We start from the raw sequence: 14,778 nt of genomic DNA, 5'->3' as shown, positions 1-14,778 counted from the left end.
AGCTTTTGTATCCCACAGTCATAGAAGGTTGCCGCCTGTTGTCGGAACCAAATTTCAACTTCATCTCTGATCTCTTGATCGTCGTGGAATGATTTTCCACCAAGATGTGACTTCAGGTAAGGGGAGACATGGAAGTCGGTGGGCGCAAGGTCCGGGCTGTATGCTTTGGTTACGAGCGCTGTGTGAGGCCGAGCGTTGTTACGAAGCAAGCGGACTCCACTTGTCAGCATTCCCCTGCGTTTGTTTTGAATTGCCCTTCGAAGACGTTTCAAAGCCTGGCAATATGCAGCAGCATTAATTGTCGTTCCAGGAGGCGTAAATTCCAACAGAAGAATGCCTTGTCTGTCTCAAAAAACAGAAGCCATGATTTTCTTCGCTGAAATCGACGTTTGCATCATTTGGCTTTTGGTGAATTCGAATGGCGCCATTGCATTGATTGTTGCTCGGATTCAGGTGTATGGTGGTAAACCCACGTCTCGTCACCTGTCACAGTGTGATCAAGGAACTCATCACCTGCTTCAGCATAGCGTGTGAAGAAGTCGAGGGCAAATCCCATCCTTTTCTTTTTGTGTTCTTCCATTAACAGTTTTGGAACCCAGCCTGCACACAATTTCCTGTATCCTAACTTGAGTCACAACGTCATAAAGAGTTGTCATTGACACGTCCGGTATGATCTGAAGCAATTCTTTCAATGTGAGACGTCTATTCGCACGAATTGTTTCCTCCGTTCTCCGAAGAAGGGCATCAGAGATCACAGATGGCCGACCTGTTCTTTGTATGTCATGAACATCGGTCCTACCTTCAGAGAAATGACGACACCATTTCGTTACATTTTGTCGATTCATAATGTTCCCATAAACAGAAACAGTTTCTTTGCGAATATCCGCTGGTCGCTGACCTTTTGCATGAAGAAAACGTATGACGGAGCGCACTTTGCATTTGGCGGAATTCTGAATCGGCGCAGCCATTTTAAACACGACCTACTCCAACCAGAAGCAACGTTCAACTGCCGAACGACCGCGAGGAGAAAGCTAATGGTTCAAGGTTAACACCAGTGTTGCCAACTTGCTCGCCAAAACTCTTCTGTTCCTCTGGCGTACGGTGTATCTTTACTTTCCGAAATACCCTCGTATGACATGATTATGGTTGCACGACGGGTATTAACAGACTTTGAACGCGGAATTGTAGTTGGAGCAAGACGATTTAGACATTCCACTTTGGAAATCGTTAGCGAATTCAGTATTCCAAAATGTAGTGTGTCACGAGTGTGCTGAGAATACAGTATTTCAGGCATTACACCTCACTACCAACAACGCAGTGGCCGACGACTTTAACGACTGAGAGCAGCGGCTTTTCATCTACATCTACATATTACTCCGCTAGCTACCAAGCGGTGTGTGGCGGAGAGCACAATTCGTGCCAGAGTCATATCCCCCCCCCTCCCCCCCTCTGTTCCACTCGCGGATCGCGTGAGGGAAAAACGACTGTCTGATCGCCTCAGTACGAGCTCTATTTCCCTTATCTTTGAATGGTGATCATTGCGCGATTTGAAAGTTGGTGCTAATAATATATGCTCTACATCCTCGGTGAAGATCGGATTTCGGAATTTAGTAAGCAGCTCCTTCTAGCGCGCCGTCTATCTGCAAGTGTGTCCCACTTCAAACTTTCTATGAGATTTGTAACGCTCTCGCGATGGCTAAATGTACCAGTCACGAATCTTGCCTCTTTTCTTTGGACCTCCTCAATCTCTTGAATCAGACCCAACTGGTAAGGCTCACATACAGACGAACAATACTCCAAGACTGGACGAACTAACGTATTGTTAGCTATTTCCTTTGTTGAAGGACTGCATCGCTTCAGGATTCTACCAATCGCCTTACCCGTTTCTTGTGTAATCTGATCATTCCATTTGAGATCATTTCGAATAGTCACACCCAGATACTTGACGGACGTTACCCCTTCCAAAGACTGGGCATTTATTTTGTACTCGCACATTAATGGGGATTTTCGCCTTGTTATACGCAGTAGGTTACACCTACTAATATTGAGAGATAATTGCCAGTCATTACACCACGCATTTATTTTCTGCAAATCCTCATTGATTTGTTCACAACTTTCATGTGACACTACTCTCCTGTGACAACAGCATCATCGGCAAACAGTCTAATGCCGCTGTCAGTACCATCAACTAGATCATTTATGTAAATCGTAAAAAACAGAGGACCTATTACACTGCCCTGGGGCACACCTGAAGTTACGCTTGTTTCTGTTGAAGTCACCCCATTCAGGACGACATACTGCTCCCAGTCTGTTAGAAAACTTTCTATCCAACCGCGTATGTCATCGGATAGACCGTAAGCTCGCACTTTTTGTAGCAAGCGACAGTGCGGAACTGAGTCGAACGCCCTTCGAAAGACGAGAAATATGGCATCAACCTTGGAGCCGGTATCTAGAGCCAGTTGTATATCATGCACAAAGAGGGCCAGCTGTGTCTCGCATGACCGCTGTTTCCTAAAACCGTGCTGGTTTCTGCAGATGAGCTTCTCACAGTCTAGAAAGGTCATTACGTCTGAACAAAAAATATGTTCATGATTTTACGTAGAGTGTTTGCGTCAGTGTTAAAAGACAAGCAAAGCTGCTTGAAATAACCGCAGAAATCAATGCTGGGCGTGCGACGAACGTATCCGTTAGGACAGTGTGGCGAAATTTAGCGTTAATGGGCTATGGCAACAGACGACTGAAGCGAGTGCCTTTGCTAAAAGCACGACATCGTCTGCAGTGTCTCTCTTGACCATATCCGTTGGACCCTACAGGACTGAAAGACTATGACCTAGTCAGATGAGTCTCGATTTCAGTTGGTAAGAGCTGACGCTAGGCTCCGAGTGTGGTGCAGACCCCACGAAGCAATGGCACGGTGCACGGTGACTTCATATTGGTGTGGGCTGTGTTTACATGGAATGGACAGGATCCTCTGCCCAACTGAACCGATCGTTGACTGGAAATGGTTATGTTTCGGTATTTGGAGAACATTCGCAGCCATGTTCCAAGACAAGAATGTCATGTCACCGGACCACAATTATTCGAGACTGGTTTGAGGAACATTCTGTACAATCTATGAAAATTATTTGCCACCCGGATCGCCCAACATGAATCCAATGGAACGTTTATGGGACATAATCGAGAGGTCAGTTCATGCACAAAATCCTGCGTTCGCAACACTTTCACAGTTATGGACGGGTATAGAGACATTGAGGCTCAATATTTCTGTACTGGATTTTCAACAACTTGTTGAGTCCATGTCATCTTGAGTTGCTACACTATGCCAGACAAAAGATGGTCCGACACGATATTAGGAGGTATCTCATGACTTTTGTCACCTCATTGTCCACACAAGGACAAAAGTTTTGCAGCACCCTGATGTGACACACAGTTTGTGTTGTTATTCTTCCTGTCCCTGTATCACTTGGAAGGTCACCCCAAAGTTGTTCATAAATATGCACACAGTTACCACGAGTACTACCTCGGGTAGAATGCCGCTCTCGAATGGATAGCAGAGTTTCAGTGAAAGTAAAGCACCTGTAGGGGTGAGACAATTGAGTGAACATCCAACATGGCATGAAGGACAGTTCTGACCAATGATCGAATCTGCATCATCGCTTTACAGCCAGAAGGCTTCTCAATCAAGGAAATTGCCCAACGTGAGCACAAGAATCAAAGTGATGTGATGTGGATATGGAATCGGTTCCAGTTGACAGACACAGATTGAGGACATAGAACGCACAGGCTATACACTTTCGACAGGTGCGCAGGATAATCGGTAACTCCGTATTTTGAGTTAAAGGAACCGTGGACTGATTGCTCCAGAATTGAATTCAGCATTCGAAGACGCTATCGAACGTCATGTGTCACGAAAAACTGTGAGGGAGACGATTGCATGATGCACCTCTCCATTCCCGATGACCATGGCGAGCACCACATTGTACATCATAACACCATGGATTCCATTAAAAATGGGCAAGAAATCATGCAGAAAGTACGCCCCAGGATTCGCGTCAGGTGTAGTTTACGGATGAAACTCGGATCTGTACATACTCTTATAATGACAATGTGTTGAAGACAAACCGTTCATATCGAGTGCCTCCAACACTGTGTCTTATGTTTACTACAAGATGGTGGTGGAGTAATGTTGTGGGGTGGCATCACATGGAGCGTCTTACATCTCTCGTGGCTGTTGAGGGCAATCTCACTGCTCTACGAGACAGGGATGATGCTCTGCAACCATTAGTTGAACTGTACCGCCAACATTTTGGTGACAATTTCATCTTGATGGATGAGGACTCGTGTGATGATCGTGCTGTTCTTGTAAACACGTCCATTCAGCATGCTTGAATCACAAAAATGAATTTGTTTTGCGTGCTCTCCGGATATGAACACAATCGAACTTTTTTATTTATTTTTTATTTTTTTGACTTACTGCGCAACTTACGCAGAATAGCCATTGAAGATTAGGACAGTTTGGATCAGAGCTGGATTGATGATCTCGTCGATGGTATGCCACGATGGATTCAAGCCTGCATCCGAGTAAGGGCACTTCTCACAACGTATATGACGTCGCCCAGGAGTGCCGTGAAAAAACCTTAGAGCCAATGTTTTTTTCTGTGCCATGAATTTCGAAATGAAGAGGTGATCCAAATCTTTTGTTGACGTTCATACTGTTCATCTTTTCCACTGTTTCGCACATATTTTCCGTGTTTGGCTTACGAAATTCATAATCTAACATTAAACCTTTTCGTAGAGAAATATGCACATCACCTCATTCATGAGAAGAAATAAAGTATGTATTAACACAATTTACACCATTTACACCTAATGATGGATCCACAGGATCCGAAATGCTTTGTGTACTTAATAAAACACGAAAAGTTGTGGCTGATGGCGTTTTTTAATTCATACCTCCAGTGTATGTGTACATGGATGGATCTGAGCAGGAGAATAGACAGTTCATCAGCTGTCATCCCCAATACGTTCTTCAGACTTTGTCTCCTTGTACAACTAATAAATTACTATGTCCAAATATATGGCATCATAAAAGACACTGGTGGAGGTGAAGTGCCATCACAGCGGAAATGTCTCATCTGCTCTAACTTTTCAGTACCTTGAAATCCGTACAAAAAATGAATCCAGTGGAGAAAATGCTTTAGGCTGTCCTAGATACATTACTGCGATTCCTAAACCGAGGCAAGGACGTGGTATTCTACTGGATATCGGGAAATGTTGAAATATCGGGAAATCATGTGACCAACAAAGCAGAAAGAAACATGTAGAGGGGGCATTGAGATGAAATATTAAGTCTTCCTGTAGTCATTGTTGGACACGAAGCTTTTGCATCAGGGGGAAGACAAGTAGTTGGAAATGGTAAGAAACAATCCATAATTAGTCAATTCGACTACCTCATGCCAACAAAACCGACGGAAGGAAGTGATGCTCACCAGGTCACGAATAGGACATTATCAATTGACACAGTTCCTTTCTCAGACTCGGTCATCCATCAGTATGTCAAGTTTGTGGAATACTACTTCGATACAACGTATCTTAAAAAACATGTGTTTCTTACGCTGGCATACGGTAACCTTCCACTGGGATAAAGACGTGTCTGTCATCCTATCTGACAACAGTATCTGTGTAACTCGCATTTTAAAATTTTGAAGTGGCAGTTAGCCTACCTAATATATTGAGATGAAGCTAATGAACTCATAGTTCTGTTTCTTGTTTTTGTTTAAGTGGTCAGTCATCCATATAACAAACAATGCGTCAGTAAGACGTCTTTCCAGACGACTGCGTATTTTAATATATACGAACGTCATGTTTGTATCAACATAGCCAGAGATTCTGAAAAATCTACTAATGTGTGTACTTGAGATATCTTCGCAGCAGTTTTATTTATGAGAGCAGACGTTGATCAAACCGTGAGATGCGTATTTCGATACCCACTAATGACCATTCCACAATGACCAAGCTGTTGAGCAACCTAAATCCAATATCATTATGATCATCACACGAATTACGTGTTCCACATGTTCAGTCTCCGTGCAAGGGCAAGGTGCAAGGTCATTAGCCTATAAAGGGACACGTGCAGGTAAAATAAGGTACTAACCCACGCATCTCCCTCGAGGACTATTATCTCGATATTGAGAACAAGATTTATGTGTCAGTGGCATAATGTGTGGCTGGAATTACAACATAACAAAAAAAGGTTCAAATGGCTCTGAGCACTATGGGACTTAACATCTGAGGTCATCAGTCCCCTAGAACTTAGAATTACTTAAACCTAACTAAACTAAGGACATCACACATATCCACGCCCGAGGCAGGATTCGAACCTGCGACCGTAGCGGTCTCGCAGTTCCAGACTGTAGCGCCTAGAACCGCTTGGCCACTCTGGCCGGCTACAACGTAATACCATTGTTTAATGCTTGTGGCGTTCTGGGGCCGGTGTGCAACAAATTTTGTTTGATTGTTACAAGAGAACAGCAATTTTTACCGGTAATGGTTTGTTCTTTGTTTTCAGTAACAATGAGAACAGTGGAAAAATGTTTTAAGGTTCTATGTTTTTTCTGGACTCCTGCCCATATTTTGGGTAGGTTATATTAATGGTTCTCAGAGTGTTAGTCAGTGATCAAGCCTCCTGTCATCATCTGAATCATTGCTTTACAATATTGACTGCTTGTTCATTTTTCTTTTCATATATATTTTGAATCTGAGACTCAGGTTTTGATGTATATATTTTTTACATGTGTAGAATTGTTTATCAACATTTGCTTTTTCTCACAATGGCTGCTCCTTCTGTTTCTTTTTATTAGTAGTCAGCCTATCACACGTACAGGGATTAACATTTAGCACTGGATTCAGCTTAGCCTCATTTTATTTAGTATTTTAGATCATTACCATATCATAGTTTTATTTAAGCGAAAGGAAAATACATGAACGTGGATGTAAACAAGCACACTTTCATTTGTAATTTGTATTATCCATTTTAATATATTAATAAGCAACCATTACCAGATAATCTTACAAATCTTGAATATGTACCCATGGTCCATATTTTACGAGAGAAGAGATTATTATCATCAATTATTTAGTAAATATTATGCAAGGTGCTGATAACCATGGCGCTGAGTGCCCTGCATTCAATATCATCATTATCTTTCCTGTGTTCGTCTGAACGAGTTGTTTCCAGAAAACTGCGTCCAAAACTCCCTAAATCTTCTAGTGTGAGACGTTCATTCATCAGGCTGCGTTGACCAGGTGGCCTAGACTTTGCCCCTACAACATTTACATAGAAACTGTGCTAGGTGGCCCCTCTTCTATATGTTGGTCTTGCAACGTGGGACTCCTATTCTCATCCTGTCCAAAGTTCACCACACCAGGATGGGAAGGTTACCACCAGAGGCAGCCACTTTCTTGGAAACATGTCTGGGCTCTCCAGTTCTGTTCTTCCATTTTTCTATCCGGACCTTTCGATGGATATCCACTGGGACCTGTGTTCTTTACTTGAGGCCTTTCCTAGATCACAATCATCTCCCAACAGGCAGCGATTCGTGCATTTTGTAGTGGCACTACCCAGTAGTTTAGAGTAAACAGAAGACAACGTGAAAAAGAAACCTGGTTAAGAGAGTGTGGTGCACAACGTTATTCCACCAGAAACGCAGTATCGGATGAAATGCACATGCACGCTTAAAATATTAATATTCAAATATTTATAAAACAGTCTTTACAAAGTTATTAATTCCAAGTCGAGAATGTAATAAACATATGAACATTGCAGCTTAAGGTGACGATGCATACTCACTCCCTCTTTCAGTATTACACAACACAATTTTGCTTGAGAATATAGAACAGAACGTTAATACAACACAGACTATTTCAATCTTACAGTGACTGTGCTAATGAAATTCACTTAAGTTTATTTTGTGGTATTTTATGGCGCCTCCATTATTAGAGACCCAGATCCACACTTATCGTGCATATCCTTAACTTAATTGATGCCGCTTCACCCAGAGTTGCTGGTTCCCGTCTACGTTAATGTCTGAGGTAATGCTGAGGTTTGGTTGACTAACAAACAATTTATGACGTATTTGTTTCTTTTTAATTCCCACACAAACAAAAACATATATCTAAATCACTCCATCATGGTATTGCTACCATAAAGAAAATACAGTGCCACCCAAAGTGTCGTAAAACGTGTACCCACCTCTCCTATCGCTATGAGTCCCGTCACTTAACGTCACTCTCGGTACCCCAGCCAAATCCACCTGTGACAGGTGCTACTGCAGTGATGGTTTGTGTAGTCGGTGACAATGACGTCATCAAAGTTATACATCATTGTTACAAAAGCTTTTTTTAATTGAAATCATCTTTTAAGTAATTTCAGATTACGATGAAGACTAATTTCAAGCAAGATGCAGTGCATCAGAATAAAATTTGGAGTTCCTCTTATATTTCTGGTTCTGATCGCATAAAGATCATGTTTATAATATGTTTACTGTATCCAGATGATATGCGAAAGTCAGGACGAAAAACATAAGAAGGCAAATCCTACGATTATAATTTGGCGAAATAGCATCCTGCTGATTCCCTCTTTTGCCTTTCAGGGAACCATGGCGACAGGAGCCCGACATGACACTTGTCAAATTCAAGCGGCGACCTTTTACACCAAGGATGCAGGAACTTTCACTGCCACGGAGACCGTGAGTATCATATATCTGATATAGTATGTCATCAGTCAGTATCCATGAGTATATTTCTGAACTGATTAGCATCATTCTCTACTCTTGCATAGAGTGATTCCGTGACGACGTTACAAACTTTCAGGGATGATAGAGAAGGGTAAATGTACCGATTTGAGATAAGGGTCGAAAGTTATAAGCCAAAATTGTTCTGATACCTCCGAGAGTGGAATACGTGACAGCACAATGTGTGTACCAATACTGTTGTTGCCAAGACTGTAGGGTAGGCAACTATCAGAGGTGGTAGTATGGACCAAAACGAGAAAATATGTCCAGTAAATGTGAGCTCCAAGCTGCATACATCAAGAGCAACGAGCGCTTGTTGAGTAGAAAAGAAGCAAAGATGAACAAGTGCTCGTAGCTCTGAAGGTATGCATTTAAGAGCCCATGTTTACTGGATTTTTTTTTCATTTTTTGGTCCATACTACCACTCCTGAAAGTTGAATCCCCTACTGTCTTAGCAACAACACTACCAATACAAGTACCGGATGATCAAAAAGTCAGTGTAAATTTGAAAACTTAATAAATCACGGAATAGTGTAGATAGAGAGGTAAAAATTGACGCACATGCTTGAAATGACATGGAGTTTTATTAGAAGCAAAAAAAAAAAAAAAACAAAGTTCGCAAAGTGTCCGACAGTCGCGCGCCGTTTGGTGATGAACGTGTGCTCAGACGCCACTTTCGTCATGCTTGGCCTCCCAGGTCCCCGGACTTCAGTCCGTGCGATTATTGGCTTTGGGGTTACCTGAAGTCGCAAGTGTGTCGTGATCGACCGACATCTCTAGGGATGCTGAAAGACAACATCCGACGCCAATGCCTCACCATAATTCCGGACATGCTTTACAGTGCTGTTCACAACATTATTCCTCGACTACAGCTATTGTTGAGGAATGATGGTGGGGACATATTGAACATTTCCTGTAAAGAACATCATCTTTGCTTTGTCTTACTTTGTTATGATAATTATTACTATTCTGATCAGATAAGCGCCATCTGTCGGACATTTTTTGAACGTTTGTATTTTTTTGGTTCTAATAAAACCCCATGTCATTCCAAGCATGTGTGTCAATTTGTACCTCTCTATCCACATTATTCCGTGATTTATTAAGTTTTCAAATTTATACTGACTTTTTGATCACCCAGTATTTCACCGTCAGAGGCATCAGAACGGTTTTCGTTTGTAGATATCGACTTGGTCGTCTCCGGACTAGGATCACTTGCCTCAAGTCGATACATTTACCTTCTCCATCACCCCTGAAAGTTAGTAACATAACCAAGAAATCACCCTGTAGATAACTGCATTATGTAAAGAAAGATACAAGCTTACTACTGTAGCGGTGCAGCAGGATGGACGGTCGCATGTACCCCGTTGGACACCAAAATGCAGAATGTGGGGATTTCAGTGGACGCTACGGAGGGTCATTGTGGGTTCAATGGGTAGGGTAATGGCTACGGGAGTCCGTCGGAGATGAAGCTGGCTGCAGAAAGACAGACGGCGCGAATGTAAACCATTTATTACTCCTACAAACTGCAGCGGTTACAGGTGTGCGCACTCGTCCGGTGACGCGGGCCAGCATCGACCCACGTACCACAGGAAAGGTCAGGCGTCGATTTCGCGGCCCGCGATGCCGAGAAGCGGTTTCACTAGGATGTAGTAGCTGCTGCCCCAGAAGTGCCAAGGCCTTGCCTGGTAGGCATACCTCGCAAGCGTTGCGCCAAATGCAGCGGTCATATGTTGTCCCGTTCACGTGAGGTGAGTGACGAGCTCTGGCAGGTACACGCGACTCGGTTTCTAGGAGGGCATCGGTTCGACCCTTGGAGGAGGCAGCCTACTGCACGAAGAATGTTAGCGGCCTCACAGCGGCAGTCGACACACAGCAGACGTCGATTCGAAGACCGACATCTCGCCTGTCCTTGTGGCCCCCTTTTATACCAGACATGACAGGTCTTGGAACTTCCTGGCAGATTAAAACTGTGTGCCGGCCGCCCCGGGGCGTGAGTCGTGCTTGGGTATCTCATTTGGTAGAGCACTTGCCCGCGAAAGGCAAAGGTCCCGAGTCCGACTTTCGGTCCGGCACACAGTTTTAATCCGCCAGAAAATTTCATATCAGCGCACACTCCGCTGCAGAGTGAAAATCTCATTCTGGAAACCTCCCCCAGGCTGTGGCTAAACCATGTCTCCGCAGTATACTTTCTTTCAGAAGTGCTAGTTCTGCAAGGTTCGCAGGAGAGCTTCTGTAAAGTCTGGAAGATAGGAGACGAGGTACTGGCAGAAGTAAAGCTGTGAGGACAGGGCGTGAGTCATGCTTGGGTATCTCAGTTGGTAGAGCAGTTGCCCCCGAAAGGCAGATGTCCCGAGTTCGAGTCTCGGTCCGGCACACAGTTTTAATCTCCCGGGAAGTTCCATACCAGCACACTCTCCGCTGCAGAGTGAAAACTCATTGTGGATGAAAGGTCTTGTTGTGGTTGACTTGACGCACCCAGCCCGCCAAACGCCGTCGAAGAGTCTCGAAACGACGATCATAGCTCCAGCGCCCTGCCTGTAGTTGCAGAGCCGCTGCACGGCGTACGTGTTGAGTTTGTGGTGTCGGCAGGCACCTGGAATTTGACAAGTATTGGCGCAACCCGTCGCTTCACTGTTGATATTGATTGTCAGGTCATTAATATACAACATGAACAGCAAGGTTCAACACACCTCAGTGGGGAACACCCGAAGTTACTTCAACATTTTTCGATGACCCTCCATCCAAATACACTCTAAGACAAATTAAGGACGCACCATGAAAGAATCGTCCGCGTGGAACAGAAATCAGTTGATGCAGTGTACATGTACAGACAAGCAAATGATTACAACTTCAGAAAAGCTGGATTATTTATTCAAGGGAAAGTCCTTCACAAATTGACCAAGTCAGTAACGGGTTGGTCCGCCTCTGACCTCCATGCAAGCAATTATTCTGCTTGGCGTCGATTGACAGAGTTGCTGGGTGTCCTCCTGAGGAATATTGTATCAAATACTGTCCAACTGGCGAGTTAAATCGTCAGAATCCCGACTTGGTTGAAGAACCTTGCCCTTAATACTCCAAACGTCGTCAACTAGGGAGAGATCGGCGACTTGCTGGCCAAGGTCGGGATTGGAAAGCACAAAAACAAGCAGCAGAAACACTACTCGTGTTCGGTCGGGCATTATCTTGCTGAAATGTAAGCCCAGAATGGCTTGCCATGGAGGGCAACGAAACAGGGCGTAGAATAATGCTGGACTACCACTGTGCTGTAAGAGAGCCACGGATGACAACCAAAGACATCCTGATATGAAACGAAATGGCACCCCAGAATGTCACTCGTGGTTGTTGGGCCTTATGGCAAGCAACAGTCAGGATGATATCCCACCGCTGTCCAGGATGTCTCCAGACACGTCTTCGGCCTGGAATCTCATTGAACGAAATAGTATTGCCTTCAGTTAGGAGTCACACTTCGAACTGAGCCCCAGTGACCGTCGAAGACGCTCAATAAATTGGTAGGATATTAACCTAAACGTCGCCTGCCCTATGCCCCGACAACCGCGAGCGATGGTCCGGGGTATCACTTCCTCTCATAGCAGGATCCTTTTAGTTGTCCTCCTCGCCACTTTTACAGCATTGCATACGTCGACAACATTCTTCGGCCCATTTTGTTGTCCTTCATGGAAAGACATCATGGGCTTACATTTCAGCAGGATAACACCCGTTCGCTCACGGCGAGAATCTCTACTGCTTGCCTTCGTCCTTGTCAAATCCTACCTTGGCCTAATCTCGCCAGTGGAGAATGTTTGGGCCCTCCAACCATCTCATTATTTTGATTATCTAACTCGTCAATTGGACAAAATTTGTCACAAAATCCCTCAGGATGACAGCCAACAACTCTGTGCATCAATGCGAAGCCGAGTAACTGCTTGCAGAAAAACCAGAGGTGGACCAACGCGTTATTCAAAATGGTCCAAATGGCTCTAAGCACTATGGGACTTAACATCTGCGGTCATCAGTACCCTAGACTTACCTAACTAACCTAAGGACATCACACACATCCATTCCCGAGGCAGGATTCGAACCTGCGACTGTAGCAGCAGCGCGGTTCCGGACTGAAGCGCCTAGAACCGCTCGGCCGCCAACGCGTTATTGACTCGCTCAATTTGTGAAGCTCTTTTTCTTGCAGAAATCGTCCAATTTTTCTGAAATTATGATCATTTGTTTGCCTGTACATGTACATCACATATGCAGATTTCTGTCCCATTCGGATAATTTCTCCGTGATGAGTATTTTGATTTGGTCTTGAATGTAACTTGCTACGTCCTCCCGACCAAGAAATCCCAGTCATAAATTTACTTCAATACCCCAAAAGATAGTAATTTTTTAAATAAGCGTTGTTCACTCTTTCGAATGGCCGACAGGACGTCATTATCTAGGCAGTGGCCATAACCATGCACAAACAGTAAAATTTTTCGATCTTGGGTGCATTTTTTTTTATTATTTCTGACTTTTGCTTTTTTGGCTAACAAGAGTATTTGATCATTTGATGGCAGTTATCCAAAACGCATAATCAATATCAGAAATAATAAAGTGCAACCAAGACTGAAAAATTTTGTGCGTCTGTATACCGTCTTTCGCCCTGATGACGACAGTGGCGCGTTTTGACTTGGACTGCACTATGCACCGAAACTGTTGGAAGCCATTATGACCCATGAACCCAAAACGGCAGTACTCATCTGACGGATATTGGTCAGAGCTTGGTCGAAGGCACGCACATCTCGTACGACATCCAAGATGTGCACACCAGAATTGAGGCCGTGCCTGTGAATTGCCGCTGAATCCATTCTGAGAGATTTGTAAGTGCTCGGGTGGTGTACAGGTCGCGTGAAAATAAGTGCAAACCTGGGCCGTTCGCCGAGGCTCATCGGGAACGTAGAGCTGTCAGAGGTAAACAATGCGGCAGAATGGAGCAACAGCTCACCTCATCCACCAGTCGCAGTTCTCAGAGCACAGCGAGATGGCGGACGAAGCGAGTTGTTCTAATAGCGGGCATTCAGTGACAACTGTTTTTAGTGGTACAATAGGTCATCTGTATCTTTTTGCCGATTATAATGGTTATGCGAAATGCTTAATATGCCATAACGCAGGGTATCCATATTAGTGACTATCCCTATAAAGCTTACTTGTAGAGTTTCAGCAGCGGCTTCAAATGATAGACTTTTGGAATGTGCTACAACACTCTTACGTATCGCTCCTGTGGGAATCATGAGGACAAGATTAGACTGATTACAGCACGCGTAGAGGCATTCAAAGAATCATTATTCCCACGCTCCATCCGTTAATACAACGGGATAAAATCCTAATAACCGGTACAATGGGATGTACCCTCTGCAGGGTATTTCACAATGTTTGCAGAGAGTAGATGTATTTATGTTTTGACGAAAGACGTCACATTATTTGCAGGATGTAGCTCATCAACGAAATGATTCTGCTGTGAAATCACCTATCACATTTCTCATAAGGTAGTTGTAGGTTTGAAACCTTTTTCTGAAGATGTCTTCAATAGTAATAATTCCGCGTGGCTCAGTGGCTGAGTGGAAATCTTTGTATTGGAGCCACTTCGGCAACTTGCAAGTCGCTAACTTACTCCAGTTACTCAACAGGGGAAAGGGAACCTACAGTCTAACGTGGAATCCAAACAAGAGTCGTTTCTGGGGACTCCTCACATCGTAGAGTGGTGAACTTTACCTTACAGGCAGACCGAACATTTCTGTGGTTCGATTGGGATTCTATCCCGCAATCTCTCGTTTTCCAGACATTTCACCGCTAATCCACCAAGCCCGAGGAGGACTTCACTTAAAGCTGTACTGTAACAACGTCGGAAGAAATGTGTAAACAAACCTGAGGGTCTTGCAAAAGAAAAAGCATGTAAATCGAGATATTCTAATGAAACGCACAACTGTTTTTCTTGTGTAATTCGGTATCTGTT

At 43.9% G+C, this 14,778-nt stretch overlaps 1 protein-coding gene across 1 annotated transcript in view; it reads left to right on the top strand.

The window, feature by feature from the left end:
- The window catches only part of LOC126365793 (glutamic acid-rich protein-like), a 104,597-nt gene that overhangs the window by 49,853 nt on the left and 39,966 nt on the right, over window positions 1–14,778 (top strand). The window contains exon 5 of the mRNA XM_050008375.1: window positions 8,652–8,747. Within this exon, the coding sequence (XP_049864332.1) occupies window positions 8,652–8,747 (96 nt within the window). The remainder of the gene's footprint in view (window positions 1–8,651; window positions 8,748–14,778) is intronic.

The sequence above is a fragment of the Schistocerca gregaria genome, chromosome 4 (genome assembly GCF_023897955.1).
Source record: "Schistocerca gregaria isolate iqSchGreg1 chromosome 4, iqSchGreg1.2, whole genome shotgun sequence".
Lineage (NCBI taxonomy): Eukaryota > Metazoa > Arthropoda > Insecta > Orthoptera > Acrididae > Schistocerca > Schistocerca gregaria.
This window is presented reverse-complemented; position numbering and strand designations above follow the sequence as displayed.